Genomic DNA, 16,993 nt, shown 5'->3' with positions numbered 1-16,993 from the left:
AGTGGTCCCTCTGTATCAGGGGTCAGAAATGTGCCATACTCACTGTTACGTACCCACCCCCTGAGCTGGAAGACAGTGACAGGGAGCAAGATGAAGCACCTATAACCCAGTGGGAAACTGCAGGTGACCTACTACAACATTTGAATGTTCACAAGCCTATGGGGCCAGATGGGATTTATCCATGAGTGCTGGTGGAAGCCACTTTCAATAATTTACCAGCAGTCTGGGCTAACTGGGGAGGTCCCAGCTGACTGGAGGTTGGCAGAAGTGACACTCATCTACAAGAAGGGCAGGAAGGAGGCCAGGGGAAAGCTGTCAGTCTGACCTTGGTGCTGGGGAAGGTTGTGAAGCACATCGTCCTGAGCACCATCACACCACATATATGGGACAGCCGAGTGATCAGACACAACTAACATGGGTTTGTGAAAGACAGGTCCTGCCTGACTAACCTGATCTCTTTCTGTGACAAGATGACCCGCTTAGGAGGTGAGGGAGAGCCTGTGGATGTTGCCTACCTGCATTTCGGCAAAGCATTTGAGGCCATTCCCCACAGCTTTCCCCAGGAGGAACTGGCTGCTCATGGTCTGGCTCACTGTTTAGTCCAGAGAAGAGGAGGCTGAGGGGAGACCTCACTGTGCTCCACAACCTGAAAGGAGGCTGCAGGGAGGAGGGTGACAGTGTTTTCTCAGGTGACAACTGGACACAAGGAAATGTCCTTGGTGTCCTCTCCCCTCCCTTCCCCAGCCTCCCCAAGCAGCTCGCTGGGGCCGATCGGGGATGCCGCAGGCTGCCCTCGTGCTTTCGGTCACAACCTGAAGCGAAACCATAAAACTTCTGTTCCACAATGTCTCTGCAGGAAACGATAACTCGGTGGCTGAGAAAGCTCCCTCGAGACATCTGTTTTCATCCGCGCATTGGTTTTTCACATCCTGACATGACGTGAGCAAGTTTTATCTCACACTGGCTGCTTTGCAAGCGTCCCCTCATCCTCAGGGCTGCTGGGGAAAAAGAAGGGAACCCTCATACTAAATACTGGGGAGCTTCAGCATCCCAGGAGGTATTTTGGTTTTCCACAGGTGGCCTCAGGTTCTGCCCCCTATCACTCGGTATGGGAAAGGAGTGCTCCCTCCTGGGGTATGCCTGCTAGGATGTATTTAAGCCCATAAACATAAGCCCAGAAGAGTCCTGGGGCCCACTGAAGCGTCATCAGTATAAGTAAATATATTATGTAAGAATAATAAAAGGAAATACAAGAAGAGAGATACCCTATCATAAAACTTGCCCTGTATATGCTGAAAACTTGTCTTTCCTCAGCTGGATAGGTGTGAAGGTGCTGTTATCAGTGCGTTTTTCTCCCATTAACCTGGTTTGTCCTAGAGCTGGCATGCTCCACCAAGGAGCCATAGGATTGACATGGACCCATTTCCCACCAGCCACAACAATGCTGGAAAAAGCAATATATGGGCAGTGCCCTCCCTGCACTGGTTGTGGTTTTAATTATCACATTTTCCTCTTCGCCCCTTGGTCATTCCCAGCACCTTGATTGCTTTTCTTGCCTGCTGTCACACCTGCTCCAAATCTGCAGTGCCCTTCAGCACAGGGCAGAGGAGACCCAGGTGCACACAGTATTTCAGATAAGGGCAAACCTTACGGCTGTGCAGTGCTTTAGCAGCATTCTCTTCTTTATTCACAGTTTCTACCTGGTTTGGACTAAAAGAGATTAAACAACCACTTGGTACCTGCAGCTCAGCCTTAGTGCCACCAAGCCCAGCAGTGGGATCTCCGCATTGAGGTGAACCTCAGCCACCCAGTGACAGCTCCCAAAAAACGATAAAGTTTTCTCCATGGGCCCACTGGTTTGGGGCTGCAAAGGTGCTGGAGGGACCCTGTTGTAGGGGCAGTGACCGGCCCCTTCCCAAAATAACCCCCTGCTCCAGTGCTCACCCAGTGTCACCCAGATGCTTGCACATCATGGCTAGAGGAGGGCTGGAGCTCCTGGTTTCAGGACACATGGGGCTTGCTCTGCCACAGCAGAGATGCAGTCCTGCACATCATAGCTGTCCCCTGAATGGGCAGCTTCAAGGTGCTGGTTCCACAAAAGTGACAAAAAGACCTTGCCAGCACACCTGCTCTGGTAGAAGCATGCATCTGCATTACAGCTTGTAAAGATGAGAACAGCCATAAATCACCCCTTTTTTTTTTTGTTGTTTTTTGTTTTTTGTCCAAGCAGGTATATGCATAAACTGGGGATTAAAGCAGCTTCAGTGTATTTTAGAGGAGAGGTATTTCAAGGATTAAAAGTAATGTTGTGAAGCAGATAGCTATGGGTGCAACAGTGAGTTGCTTCTCATCCCAGAAGTGCAGGTGGGAAGCACAGCTTTCCTGGGGGCTTCCACATGATATTTGGGAATATAAACATAAAAATTAAAAAGTAGGATTAAAAAGGAAATAAGTTTCTGTGCACACACACACACAAAAAGAAAAAAAGAAAAAAGAAAAAACAGGCAAAGGAGCAGTTGTAATGTCCTGTGACCCATGGCAAGCTACCACAGGTGAGGGAAGGCAGAGGATTTTGCAGTGGGGCAATGCAGGAAGGTGATTTGGGAGGGAGGGATGCACAAAGCAGTGGGACCCTCTTAGCTTCCCCCATGTTCCTTCCGAGGGCACCACGATGCAGTGTAAGCCTCCATCCTTCCCCCTCTCCTCCCCCAGGGAATTCGGGTTTATTGGGCTAAAAGCAAAGCTGCCAACCCCTCCCCTCCCCAGGACCCACTCGGCTGCTGAAGCCGAGGTGCGGCGGCATCCATCCCATATTATCAGAGAGCTTCCCACGCAAAGGGCCAACGCTCAGGTTTATTGTGGGTGCCACGCACCCGCCCTCCGGCCGCCTGTCCTCTGCTGGACCTGCCGTGGTCCTGCTCACGGTGGCTGCGGCTCGGTGCCCAGGCGCCTGCTCTGGCCGCGGCCCAGCACACACGGTGGGGGGGAAGCAGTGGGTGCCGTGCTGCAGAAGCGCTGATAAATAAGGATCTTCTCCTGCTAGGAGTCGTCGTAGAGGGGGTTGTTGTAGTTCCCCCAGGAGCCGTAGTCGTGGTCATCCAGCAGCCGGCCGTAGGAGGAGTGCCTGTGGGGAAGCATGCAGCGGGTCAGCCTGCAGAAGGCAAACGCGGCCAGGGAGGCCCACAGAGCAGCAAGCACACCGGCTGCCCTCCGGCACCTTGAAGCCCAAATTTATCCCTCATTTCCCTGTGGAAAGGCACCGGGACCTGCAGTGTGCAGTGACTCCCACCTCCCCATGGCCCACACAGTGTCCCACCCACACTGAGCCACGCCAGGGCATGGCCAGGAGTTAACACAAGACATTTGCTCATCCTGGCTGCCAGCAAAGCCTCGTGAGAGATGCTCAGTGCCTGGCCATGCTGCTGTTTATTGCAGGCGTCACGGAAAGCCCCGAGGCGAACACTTGCCCTGGGGATACATGGTGTGTATGGCTGTATGCTGAGCAGCAGCCCCGGCATTTAAGCGAGGGTGTTGTGAGGTGTTGAAGAAAGCTCTGCCTTTCGGTAGGGGCATGATACACAAGGCTGGGACTCGAAGCCTTGCCCCAAGGCATGGCCCTCATGGTTATCCCCGCTGCAAGCTGCTGGCCTTACCTGATCTTGAGGTACGCCGCCGCTGCGAAGACCAGCACCACCAGCACGATGACCGTCACTGTTATGGCCACGATGCTCCCTGCGGGCAGCAGCAGAGAGAGCAGTGCTCAGCCCTCAGCCCCATTGTCCACAGCAGCTCTGGGATGCAACCCTGCCGGCCATCTCCAGCACGGACACCCCCGTGGGGCTTCCCAAAGCCCCTTCTGAAGGCTGCTGGGCCATGCAGCAGTGCCAGGCACCCATATACTTTTGGGATCTCCACCTTCCCGTAACACAGTGCAGGTAGATTCAGGCTAAAACAAAACTGGGTTTCTCTCCAGGGCCCACAGGTCACAAAGTAATCACGGTGGGAGGCTTCTGCAGCCAGGTGATGGGTGGTTTCTCCATGGCTGTCGAGACAGAGGCCCCATTTCTTCCTTGACCAGGGTCTATTAAACAGCTAGCTCCAGCTTCATGGTGGCTCCAGATGGAGCATGTTTCTCCTCTCCCTTACTCCTAGCCCATCGTCAGGAAACTTCTTTCCTCCCCTCCGTGAGCTTTTAAGGACAACCATGAGGCTAAGGATTTTGCTCACAACTGAGCACCTAAGTTTGGGTATCTACAACCCCCTCCCTCCACAGGTGGAGCAGATGACACGGGCTCCTCCAGGGAGCACATCAAGAAAGCTCAGCCTTGCTCTCAGGGTTGACAACCAGGCTCTTGTGTCACTTCTGGGTGGAAAAACAACTAGAAAGGGAAGCCATAAATGGCAAGGGCAGGAAAAAAAAGTGGTGTGTGTGCCTGCATATGTGCACGGGGAGAGGAGCTGCTCACCTGCGCTCAAGGCACGTGGGACCTCTTCCATGGTGACTCCGGTGGAGGGGGTGCTTTTGCCGTCGGCTGTGTCCTCGGTGTGGCTGGCCACAGTCACTGAGGGGGACGTTGGCTCCGTGGCCAGGCTCGATGCCACGGCCATCGTCCCTGGGGAAGGGACAGCCTTCATCGGCATCGGTGACTGGGTGGTGCTGCTGGGGACGGTCGGTGGGGACAACACCGTCCCAGGGGATGAGTATGGGGTGCTGCTGCTTGGGGAGGAAGAGAAGGGTGCAGGTGTGCCCGTGGGGCTGGGAGGTGTCCCCAAATCCGTCGTCCCTCCCTCCACGCTGGCATTATACACTGTCCGAGAACCTGGGGCTGTCTCCGAGGCAGGTGGCACCGAGCTGAAGGCTACAGGGGGGTTGTCCGCTGCAGCGACAGTGCTCGTGGGGATGGAAGCAGGGGACAACATGGCCACAGTGCCCCCATTGGGGTCATCCACCTCAGCTGGCCCGGAGGACACCTCATCTCTGGTGGGTCCCGTGGCAGTCGGTGGTGCAGTCTGGTGGGGAGCTGCTGAAGGGACAGCTGTGCCCCCCGAGCCCGGCCCTGCTGCTGTCCCCACCACTTCTGGGGGGGTGCTGGCGGGGGCAAGGGGTGAAGCTGTGGGGTCATCACCAAGTCCTGGGAGGGAGAAAAATGAAGGTTAGTAAGGGAGACATCCTTGTGGCAGGTGGCATCTTGTGCGCTTGTCACAACTCCCAGGAACCCGAAGCCAGCTGAAATCCCCCATTAGGAGCAGACAGGGAGGAAAAGGAGGATTTCTTCCTGCTCTTGTTCCTGGGCCATGGGGTAGAGGGTCCCAGCACGCTGGGACTCCCCATCCCGTGCATCCCAACCCACCCCCCTGCAGGGCTCAGCACCCCCTAGCCCAGGCTGGCAGCCCCATCCCCACCACCCCTCCGGCAGGCACCACGCAGCTGGGAGCGATAACACAGGGCAGCTTTCTTCTCCCCCATTTCCTTGTGCATTCATTCATCACCATTTCTTCGCATGAAGATGAGTCATTCTTTCCCCTGTCCCCATCAGTGACTGCTATTTTTTCTCCCTCCTGCTCTCTCCAGAGAGAAGCTCAGCTCCAGGCTGTCCCCAGCAGCTCCCCGGGCACAGCCAGGCTGCGGGAAGGGCATGCCAACAACAAGTGACGTCGGGAGGAATTTCTATTCCCATGCACTCTTATGTACACCCCTGAGCACCTTGTCATGGGGCTATGTGAGAAAGGAGGAAAACAATCTCAGGCAACACCGATTTTCATTGCTGCCCTGAAAGTCACTTCCCCCAAAGCCCCTCGCTGGTGGCACCCAGGAGGGCAGGCTCCAAATCCCAGTGCTGAAGGGGAGGTGGGAGCACTTGGAGGCATGCTGAGGATTGATGTTGATTTTCCCTTTATAGCCTTTTTTTTTTCTTTTTTTTTTCTTTTTTTTTTTTTTTTTGGTTTGTTTTTGGTACAGGAACACTGCTATCCTCCATTTCTCCTCCCTTGACCAGGTTCAAGCACTCCCGCAGTCTTCCCAAGATTCACTTGGCGGGAGGAACATGAAGGAGATCAAAGGCGAGGGAAAGGAGGTGTTTTGGGGTGGCCTTTTCCTTATTTAACGGGAAGCAGGCACAGGTTCCAGGCAGGGGGCACCCGCAGCCCCCCGCTGCCTCCATGGGGAGCACTGAGCACCTCTCCCAGGCAGGCAGCAGGATGGCACCAGGAACTGTGCCACCACCAGGCCTCACCCCCCCAGTGCAGGCAGCGTTAACTCCAAACACAAAATCACACCAGCAGGCACCTAAACCTCTGCAAAGGGAAGTGCAGAGCTCGCACCCAGCATTTTGGGGGCCCAGGACGTAGAGGTGGCCACGCCAGGGCAGTAAGCAGCTCCGGGTGGACGTGCTGATGGCCTGCACCACGCGTCCTCCAGCCCTGGGGCTCTCGAGGTCAGGCTTGGCCCTGCACCTCAGTGGCTTTGAAGTAAGGCTGCCCTCGGACGTCCCGGGGCACGTCAGCCGGGTGTGACTGGCCCAGCAGGTTACAGGCCGTCACCACAGCCTTTAGCAGGGCGTCTTGCTGCTCCACCAGGTGTGGCAGGACCCCAGAGGGCTGCCAGACCTCTGCAAGACCTTGCTGACCCTCTGCGAAACCTCCCTGAGATCCCGTGCTGCCTGCTTGAAGCCTCACCCTAAATGTCCCAGCCCTGCACCACCATCGCCATGGGACCCTGAGCTCCAGCCTGGCCACTACCACCTCAAGTCACAACACATCAGGCTGTCCTCTCCTCCAGCCTAGAAAAGGGATCCCACCAGCAATACAGGCTGCTCCTGAGCCTCGGGTCCTGCGGGGACCCCGCAGAGCATCCCTGGCTGAGGGCCCCACGTGCCACCACGTCCTGCTCAGGACAGCCCATACCCACAGGTCTGGGAGGTCACCAGCAAGCCGGGTCCTCTACGAGCACATCTGAAAAGGTGAAGGACTGCTGAGGCAGTGGGTCCCTTGTCCTCACAGCACCTGGGCTGCGGCTGGGAGCAGTAGCCAGAAGAGTGCACTGGAACAAAAGATAGAAAAACACTAGAAATCTGCCTTCACGACCACATGACTTCAGGAGCTAGGAGGCAGGCAGGGTTGTCAAAGCAACTGAAGGACATCAGTTATCAAAGGATACCGAGCATAGTTCAGCACTGAAGAATGTGCCCATCTGATTCCCTTAGGGCCATCCTGCCCTGCTGGACCCGGCTGGGAGCAGGGCTAGATGCGGAGCTGCCGGGAGGAGGCACATCGCCTGGTGCCATCCCTTCTGCCCAGTTTACAGCCCCGTGGGGCCTTTGCACAGGTTGAAGATGGAAATGGGAGAGAAAAATCCAAATCCCTGTAGCACAGATATTCTCCCCTTCAAGAACATCAGACCCAGTCATCTGGGAAACCACGGGAACACCACCTAGTGCACGGAGCAGCTCCCTCTCCTGCAGGCATGCTGTTGTCCTGGTTCCTGCACGTCACATGAAGGTGACGTCTCACTTCCATGCCCTGCTTTGGGAACACATACCTGGCCTGGGCTGGGAGCTTCATTAGCAGCACATTGCTCAGAGCCACTCCAGAGGCAAGCGTGGCAAGCTGTTCGGCTGTTACGCCGGCTGAGAGGCAGCTCAAAAGAGAGGAGCTCTAGCCCAGGAAAACAGAGCTGGATGTGGCAGCTGTGCCACGGCAAGCAGGTAGACCTCACCTACGTGGGGAATACAGCAGTGCTCTCACCCTGGGTTAACCCCAGCGGTCCCCAGCCATCGCGTTTGCTGCGCGTCTCCTTCAGGAGACAAGTGAGAGCAGCGTAGGGAATGGTGCACCTTATCCTGACTCTGCCACCCTCCACATTTAACCTAGCCACCCCTTCTGAAGCCAGGAAACGCAGCAGTGAATGCTGGCCAGGTCAGCCCAGAGGAGAACCCGTGGCCGCTCAGCAAAGCTGGGTGCTGCTTCCCACCCCAGCCCAGCAGCTGCCTCTAGAAGCAGCATAGAGGTAAGAGCCATTTTCATGTCACGGGTCTGGGTTTTTGGAAGCAAAACCAAAGGGCAGCCTCATCTTCTGCCCAAAGGATCTACCCAGGGTGGTACCCAGCCTGGTGCCCAAGCTGCCCGAGGGGCCTGAGCACGGGGTGGAAGCCTCTGGGGCTGCTGCTGGTCTGCAGGTCCCCATCCCCTCGTGAGTCCCTTTGGCGGCATCACCTGGGTGCTGAGCCTCGCCTCGTTCGCAGACCTTGCCCTCTGCGTCAGCTGGGCCGTCAAGGCTGCGAGCACTCTAATTTGCCTCCTGAGCAAGAAGTCAGAGGTATGACAAACTTCCTCCTTCCTCTCAAACGCCGTGCAAGGGATGCTATTATTTCATTACAGGGCCAAGAAAAGCACGGAGTTATTCCTGCCAAGCTGCATCCTCTCTGTCATGAAGCCCTGAAGAATGAACATTTAAATCGTACATTTAAATGAATGTTTAAATCATTTAAATGCACATTTAAATCATACATTGATGCCAAAAGACTTTTTCTTGTAAATGCTGCTCCAGTGGAGAAAAATTATAGAAAACACCCAAAAGATCCAAGCCCTTGATGGAAGCATCCCAAAAGCTGCGGGGCCAAAATCCTAGGAAATATTCCTGGGTTCTTCCACGGGGGCCCTGCCGGTGCTGCAGAGCTGGGTGCTGGTGGGAATGGTGCCGGATCTGTCCTGGGCACTGGGAGAAACAGCTCCCAGTGGGCACGGGAGGGATGCTTGGCTGGGGGGAGATGTCCCAGGAGCAGCTGATGTGCTCTGAGCCCTCTGGTCCCCTCGCAGGTCTCCCTTTGCCGGGGATGCACGGCGCGCACAAATGGCTGAGAGCGCTCCTGTGCTTGTTTCCTCCCCCCTCACTTCCCAGCCATAAAAATAAACTAAAAGCCGGGCAAGCTGAACGCTTCTGAGGCTGAACCGGGGGCGATGTGCCCAAAACCTTGCACAGTGGGGTCCCCTCGTGCAGTGGGTGACTGCCCCGGATCCCACCGAGCGCGGCACAGCCTTTGGCCGCCTTTCTCCCTGCGTGGGGCTTGCCCACCGCACACCCTACACACACCCGGCTGCTTTTGGGCTGCCCCCAAATCTCCCCAGGAGGGCTTAGGGGCGCACCTGTGCCATGCAAGTGACAGGAGCGGCCAAACACCTTTGCTCACCCCACTGGCGGCCGCGGACACGCGTGGCTCCAGGCTGGGCGCATCCCCCCCATCCCGAGGACGCGCGGGTGGTGGTTTTATTTTTATTTTTTTTGGGGGGGGGGGAGGAGGTGTTATTTCCCACGGGGCCCCCCACCCCCACGGCAGAGGGGTACCCCCCCGCCTGCCCTTCCCACGCGTGTCCCCGGCCTCTCACCTGCCGGGAGGAGGAGGAGGAGGGCGAGGAGGAGGCGGCAGCAGCAGCCCATGGTCCCGGCGGCGCGGGCAGCCGCGGAGGGAGGGAGGGAAGCAGGGCAGGAGGAGGCGGGATGGGGAAGGCACCGCCAGCCCCGCTCCCCGCCCCGCTCCCCGCCCGCAGCAGCCCCGGGAGCGCAGCGGCACCTGCTGGCACCGGGACGGGGCCGGGAACCGGGACGGGAATAGGGTTGGGGTTGGGGTTGGGGCAGGGGGGCGGCTCCATCGCCCCCCTCCCCGGCCGGCTGCCCGCACACCCCCCGGCCGGGCGCAGCTCGGGGGGCCCGCTTTATATCCCCCCTGCTTAAGGGGTTCTCCGGCTCTGCTCCCAGCCCTCTCGCATCCTCCGCCGTTGTCCTGATGTTTTTGGGGTCTGGGAAAAGCTCCCCGGCGGAAAGCCCTTCCTGCTGCGGCAGGCGGGGGACAGCGACGCAGATTTTAGCCAGGCGGGGAGCGAGGACAGGGCTGGTTCTCGGACTCAACGAGGTGAAAGCAGACAGAAGGGGAAGAAGGCATCGAGGGGGCAAAGGACAAAGCGAGAGCGAGTTTGCTGAGCAGGAAGGGCAGCTGGGTTTGGGGCGTGCTGGAGGTAGCGGTGCACAAAAAGGGGGCGGGTGGGCAGAGCCGGGAGTCGCCCCAAGAGCGGTGCGGGGTCTGCTGCGACACCCGGGAGCGGGGTCTGGGACACCACGAGGGTCACGACACGGGGCAGACACGGGCACTTTTCCATACAGGTGGATGGGATTCTCCTAACGGAGCGGGGGCTGCGAGCTGACACCGGAGGATTTGGGGCGAGCAGGACGCTGAGTGGGGGGGCGCCTGGCGGGCTGCAGCATTGGGGTGACTTCAGCCTCACCCATCCCAGCGTGGCCAGGGGACAACCCACGGCCACCAGGGCCCCACGCGTGGGGTTTTGCTCTCCGGGGCTGCTGCAGGAGCTCGCTCAGCCCCGGCCGGCGGCCAAATGGGGCGGCTGCCAGGGCGCGCATCCATCGCTGCCATCCTGCGGTTTGAGGTCACCGCTCCCTTTCCAGCCCCTCTTTCCTCCGCCCGCAGGGACAGCGAGTGCAGGGGGGGGCCCACATTTGGGAGGACATTTGGGAGGGTGCGAAGGGTCCCGTCCCCTCTCCACCTTTCCGCAGCCCCCGATCATGGGGCCGGCGGGGAAACCCTCGCCGATGGGACCCCACCCGTGGGTTTCCACCCGCGGGGGGGAAGAAGAGGAGCAGGAGGAGGAGGAGGAGGAGGAGGAGGAGGGCAGAGGCAATGGGTGGCGGTGCTGGCAGCGGCCGCCCCCGTCCCGCCCCGTCCCGTCCCCGCCCCGCCGCGGCCGCCGGGCACCGGGCACCGGGCAGGCGGAGGCTGCGGCGCCCATGGAAGCGGCGGCGGCCCCGGTGCCGGGCGGCGGCCCCGGTCCCCTGCTGCTCTGCCTGGCCCTCGCCTCCGGTAAGCGGCGGCACCGGGGCGGCGAGGGGGGGGCCTGTCCCGTTACGGGGCTCGCACGGTCCTGGAGAGGGGTCCCCGCACCCTGAGCCCGCCCGGGGTGCTCCCGTCCCGCCCCGTCCCGTCCCGTCCCGGTGCTCGCCGTGCTCAGCCCGGTGTCCCGCACCTCTGTCCCGGTGCCACCTCTGGTCCCGTCCCCGGTGCCCCGCGGTGTCCCCCTGTCCCCTCCTGGTGGCCCCCGGTTGTGCCTGGCCGTGGGCGAGGGCTGCGCTCGGCTCTGAGCCCCTCGGGACTGAGCGGGGCTCTTCTGTCACCTGCACCGGGACCCTGCCCGCGGGTGGCCTTGGAGACAGTGGACGTGTGGACAGACGTGTGGACAGATTGTGGACAGACATGTGGATGTGTTTCGCTGTCCCAGACAGCACCCGGGATGGAGGATGCGGGCACAGCGAGCACCTCTCCAACAGGTGCACGCGTTGGCACAGGGACGGGGCACAACTTCGCGCTGTGGGGTGATCTCCTTGAGCACTAAAAGTGCACAAAAGGGGAAGGTCCCACCTCGGAGTGCTCCTTCCCACCTCCAGATGGGAGCAGCTGGGGCTCAGCCCTTTGGTGGGGCTGCTGCCGCGCTCTGCCCAACCCGCACCCACCCGGAGAATGGTGCCCGACCTGTTTTGGGGCTGCGGTGCCCGGCATGGGGCAGATGGAGAGCATCAGACCGGAGCCGCCGATGGGCAGGCTGAGACCCAGCTCCTGGGGACCCCGCGGTGCCACCAGCACCCGCAGCATCCCCGGTGCCACCACCCCGCGGAGGGGAGGCTGCCGGAGGGAGGCCTCGCGGAGGGCGGCTGCGGCAGCTGTTTGCAATAAGGCCGGGGGCACTGCCCTGCTTGGGGAGCTTCCCGAGCCGAGCCGAGCCGCACGCTTGGGGTGAAGTCAGCCCGCAGCTGGTGCCGGGGGGCCCGCCCTGGCCTCGTCCCTTCTGCTGGAGGCAGCGCAGGCTGAGCCCCGCTCTCTTGGCACCCGGTGGCTCGAGGCGTGCTGCTGCGGCGGCGGTGCCTATATATAGCCAGGAGGGACGCGGTGCTGGGAAAGGCCCCGCCACCAGCCAGGGGACACGGGAGGCTGCCCAAGCTGCCACCCCACTCGCTGGTGGCCCTGCCAGGCTTGCCCCTCGTGGGGAGGCCGTGCTGGCCTAGCAGGACGTCGCGCCCACCCCAGCTCTTCCCCGTGGCACGGGGACGTGCCCTGCTGTGCTGTGAGGCACCGTGCCGTGCCACCCCAGGGGAGACACCCGGCCCCGCTGGCAGGACCCGTCCCCAGCTCGGCCCCACGCCGCGGAGCCGTGCTGAGTCAGTGCTGGTATGCCGGCGATCCGGTTACCGCGCCGCTGCCTGCGAACGTCCCAGGGCGGCCGCCCCTTTCCTGGCTGAATCCCCGCAAAGTGCCAAACCCGGGGCGCTCGCCTCGGCTGGGCTCCCTGGCGGGCATCCCACGTCCTGCTGCGGCAGCAGGGTCACAGCAGGGGCTCGGCGTGGTGGCACTTGAAGCCTCCAGGAGGCTCTTCCAAAGGGTCCGCTTGGCTGCTGCATCCATCCCTGCCTGGGGCTCTACCGGCTGCCCCTGTGTCCCCCAAGCCCATGCCGACAGCACAAAAGGGATGGGGTGGTGGAGGAGGGTGGCTGGTGGCATGTGGGGCCAGGATGCCACCTGGCCAGGCACCTGCAGACAGGGAGCAGCTTCCCTTCCCTTCCCTTCCCTTCCCTTCCCTTCCCTTCCCTTCCCTTCCCTTCCCTTCCCTTCCCTTCCCTTCCCTTCCCTTCCCTTCCCTTCCCTTCCCTTCCCTTCCCTTCCCTTCCCTTCCCTTCCCTTCCCTTCCCTTCCCGCCCAGGGAAAAGCTGACGATGATGCTGCCAAGGGAAGGGGGTCCCCTCCCTGTGCCGCTCCCCTGAGCCATGCCTCCTCCTCTCCAGGCCTGGCTCTTTTCAGCTGCGTGGGCGCCGACACCAACGTGACCGAGGGGCTGCCCTGCGAGGGCTGTGCAGGTAACAGGGGGGCACCCAGCGGTGCGGGTGCCGGGGGTGTTTTGTCTGGCGCACTGCTTATCAGCGCCGTGTCCCCGAGCCGGCAGTAGCCAAGGACGCGTGCTGGCAGCCTGCCTGGCTTGGGCTCGCCACGGTTTGGGGAGCATCTCGGGGCGCTGCCACCCCCGGGGCCACCCTGTGCTCGTCCCCACAGGTAATGTGACGCAGCTGCGGCGGCGGGGCCACTTCTCGCGGTGCCCCGAGGAGTACCGGCACTACTGTGTCAAGGGCAGGTGCCGCTTCCTCGTGGCCGAGGCAGCGCCGGCGTGCGTGTAAGTCCTGGTGGAGAGGGCCCGGTGGCACAGGGGGATGGTGTGAGGTGGTGCCTGGACTCCTACCCTTGTCCCCTGTGCCGCGGGGCAGGTGCGAGCGGGGCTACACGGGGGCGCGGTGCGAGCTGGTGGACATCTTCCCCCTGCGGGGCGACCAGGGCCAGATCGTGGTCATCTCCCTCATCGCCGGCATCGTCGTCCTCATCATCTTCGTCGTCTGCACCTGCCTCTGCATACAGTACGTGGGGACGGGGTGCGGGGACGGGAGGTGTGGGAGTGGTGTTTGAGGGTGCTGTGGCATCGCCACGGGGCTGGGAGCCGTCCGCAGCCTCCGTGGGGTGGGATGAGAGGAGGGGGAAGGGGCAACAGTGTGGCAGCCTCCTTGGTGATGCCTCATCCTGATTATTTTTTTAATTATTATCCCCCCTACCCCAAAAAAAAAAAAAAAAAAGCCACTGTCGGAAGCAGCGCAGGAAGAGGAAGGAAGAGGAGATGGAGACGCTGAGCAAGAACCTGCCCTCCAAAAGCGAGGACGTGCTGGAGACGGACGTTGCGTGAAGGTGTAGGGGGCTGCAGGGAGTCGATGGGGACCTCCCCACCCCCTTTTGGGGGGGCTCTGACAGCTCCCCTGCTCTCCTCTCCCCGCAGCAGCTGCAGGAACCTGCAGGCGGGTCCCAGCGCCGGCTGGAGGGGTGAGGGGTCACGCTTGTCACGGTGCTAATAAAAGGGTGACCGCATGCCTGTGCCTGTCTGCGTGTTGCAAAGGGGACATGCTCCCTACCAGTGACCCCCACTCCACCCCAGCTACCCGTGACCCTGTTAATTACCTGTGACACCCCTTCTCCCACCCCAACACAACCCCATTTTCTGGGAGTTTCAGCTCAAACTCCTCCTTTTAAGTAAAAAACTGCTCCTGCAGGCACAGGGGCCCTGCACATCTGGCCACTTCAGGGTTTGCACCCTGGCTCCTGCCATCCTCCGAGTCCCATCGTTGGCACCAGCTGGACACAGGCAGCTCCTGCAGCCTCTTTGCTGATGGTTCCTCGCCAGGGATTTGCCTGTGCCAGCAGTGCCACAGGGCTGTGCTTGCTGGCACATGGAAGTGCTCGACCCTGGGAAGGAGCAGGGTCCTGGGGGAGGCTGGTGGGGAGGAGACACGTGGTGAGTGCCAGGGACAGCTGCGGGTGGCAGCAGGGCCCTTGGCTCCTGGTGGCAGTGCTGGGTCTGGTCTGGGTGCCACAGTCCCTGTGGGCACCACCTGCCCCGTGCCTCGTGGCTCCACTTGTGGCTGGGGACAGCCTGGCTCTGCACCTCAGGGGACGCAGCTCCTGCCCTGACATGTCCAGCTCCAGGTAACTGCAGCCCGTGGCTGTTGAAGCAGCCCAGGCTTTAGGCGAGGTCATAAACTACTTGCTGTTGTAATATGAACATTGGAAGTCACCGTTGTATGCTGTATGGATACTGTCTAACTAGTTTGCAATTACTGATTAGTTAGCCCTGGACTTCTCCAGCTCACTTGCAGCTCCAGCTTGTGGATGTCTCCAGACCTGGAAGTCTTCTGGACATCTCCAGCTCATTGTATCTCCAGTTTATTTGCACCTCTGGCTCTGTTTTGTCTCCAGCTCATGACAGTGTCCTTGTAAAAACAACCTGGGCTTTAGACAAGGTTGCAAAACATCACCGACAGAACTTGAATGTTAATATTGAATGTCATAGTTGTACATTGCATAGATACTAATTAGTTTGTACATACTAATTAAATGGCCCTGGACACCTCATACCTCATGGGGATCCCCAGCCCTGGATGCCTCCAGAGACACCTCCTGCTCATGGTGGCGTCGACTCATTCACACCTCCAGCTCGCGACAGCTTATGCTTGTTGTAACAGTCTGGGGTTTAGACAAGGCTGTACATCAATCACTGTCATAACTTCAATGCTGCATGTTGTGGTCGTGCAGCGTGAATTGGAGTATGGAGTAGTTTGTGTTTCTGGATCCCTGCCCCCTGTGTCTGCGATCCATGGATGCCTGCAGCCCCCAGTGTCTCCTGCATGTTTCCAGCTCACCACAGCTCCAGCTCATTTCTGACCCCAGGTAATTAAGGCTCATGCTTGTCCAGACAGCCTGGACTTTTCACAAGGTTGTAAATCAATTGCTGTTGCAATTTGAATATTAATACTGAATGTCACTGCTGTGCATTGTATAGATATTGGCTAATTTAGTTTGCATTTATTGACTAATTAGCCCTGGACATCTCCAGCTTGCCACCTCTCCGGTTCATGCACAGCTGGTGGACGTCTCCAGCGCTTAAAGCTCTGGGTAGTTAGAGCTGGTGCTTGTGAAAGCGATCTGAGCTTCAGACAAGGTCAGCAATCAATCATTGTCATAGCTTGAGTATTATTATTGAATGCTGTATAGTCGTGCATTGTAAAAATATTGACTAATTTAGTTTGCATTTATTTATTTATTAGTTCTGGCTGTCTCAAACTCATTATAGCACGTAATTGTTGCCGCGATCTGTGCTTTATACAAGGTCATAAATCAATCACATGTCATAACTCGACTACTGCATGCTGTGGTTGTGTGTTTTAATGCATAGACTATTCACTTTGTATTTCTCACTTCGTCAGCCCCGGGCATCCCCGGCTCCCTCTGCCTGCAGCTCGCGGCTCCCTCCAGCTGCAGTTACCCAAACACCGCACCAGTATCGCACAGCCCAGCCCACCCAGTGCCCCCCGGCCCCACACAGCCGCCACGGCCCCGGCTCCATCCCCCGGTCCCCCCCGGTCCCCCCCGGCACCGGGGCACCGTGAGGGAGGAGGGAAGATGGCGGCCGCGGGGCCCCGCCCCGCGCGGGCGTCCTGGGCTGTGGCCGTGTAATGGCGGCGCCGTGCGGGGCAGGTCCCCGCAGGGAGCTGAGCTCCGTGGGCTAGGCCCCGGTGGGCTTCACCGGGCTGTCCCCGTCCCTCTGCCGGTAGCCCTTCCTGGCGTCATCTGCCAGGTTGCAGAAGGTGTGCTCAGTCCCGCTGCCCACACTGTTAACAGAGATAACAAACAGCACTGGTCCCAGCACACCCAAGGGACAGCGCTCGTCCTTGGTCTCCACCGTGACACTAAGCCATGGACAGTGACTCTCTGGATGCAGCCATCCTGCCGATTCCCTGTCCACTGAATAGTCCATCTGTTAAATTTGTCTCTCTCCAGAGCAGGGATGGTGGGTGGGACCATGCCAAAGAGCTCACAGAAGGACAGGTATGTGATACCAGTAGCTCTTCCCATGTCCACCAGCACGGTCACTCCATGATTGAACGTCACCAGGCTGGTCAGGCACCACTGTCCTTGCTGAAGCCATGCTGGCTGGCTCAGGGCAGTGGTACAGTCCCCATCTCTGGAGGGATTTAAGAGATGTGGATGTGGCACTAAGGGACCGGGCTCAGTAGGTCAGGCTGATGGTTGGACTTGATGTTTTTGGAGGTCTTTTCCAACCTAGATGATTCTATGATTCTAATCTCCACTCTGCCCTCCATACATTTCCACATGGCTTCCAGGAGGATCCGCACCATGGTGTCATTGGGCGGAGAGGTGAGTGTGACTGCCCGGTGGTTTCCAGGGTCTTCCATTTCACCCTTTTCAACAACACGTGTGATGTTTCCCTATTATGGGCTTGGGTCATCATCCCCTTTCTGTGCCCCATGGACATGGTTCTGGCTCCCTGCCCTTATCCCCTGGGGTTGGGACAATGCCCCAGAGCCTACTCCTGCCTCGTGCAGCTCAGC

General features: G+C 59.5%; 2 protein-coding genes across 2 annotated transcripts; one reads left to right on the top strand and one right to left on the bottom strand.

Annotated features, from left to right (window-relative positions):
- Nucleotides 1-2,939: 2,939 nt before the first annotated feature.
- PARM1 (prostate androgen-regulated mucin-like protein 1) lies at nucleotides 2,940-9,466 on the bottom strand. Its single transcript, XM_084286249.1, has 4 exons — nucleotides 9,382-9,466; nucleotides 4,467-5,132; nucleotides 3,654-3,732; nucleotides 2,940-3,124 (listed from the first exon to the last, which is right to left on the bottom strand). Exons 1-4 carry the CDS (start codon nucleotides 9,431-9,433, stop codon nucleotides 3,040-3,042), a joined length of 882 nt encoding a protein of 293 aa, XP_084142375.1. The 5' UTR covers nucleotides 9,434-9,466; the 3' UTR covers nucleotides 2,940-3,039.
- A 1,274-nt stretch (nucleotides 9,467-10,740) lies between these two features.
- On the top strand, nucleotides 10,741-13,949 carry BTC (betacellulin). Its single transcript, XM_084286245.1, has 5 exons — nucleotides 10,741-10,865; nucleotides 12,836-12,907; nucleotides 13,101-13,218; nucleotides 13,310-13,456; nucleotides 13,671-13,949. The coding sequence occupies exons 1-5, from the start codon at nucleotides 10,793-10,795 to the stop codon at nucleotides 13,774-13,776; spliced, it is 516 nt and encodes a 171-aa protein (XP_084142371.1). The 5' UTR covers nucleotides 10,741-10,792; the 3' UTR covers nucleotides 13,777-13,949.
- The last annotated feature ends 3,044 nt before the right edge of the window (nucleotides 13,950-16,993 follow it).

The sequence above is a fragment of the Netta rufina genome (genome assembly GCF_964035555.1).
Source record: "Netta rufina genome assembly, chromosome: 4".
In the NCBI taxonomy this organism is placed as follows: Eukaryota; Metazoa; Chordata; class Aves; order Anseriformes; family Anatidae; genus Netta; species Netta rufina.
Note: the sequence above shows the minus strand (reverse complement) of the source record. Positions and strands in the feature narration are given on the sequence as shown.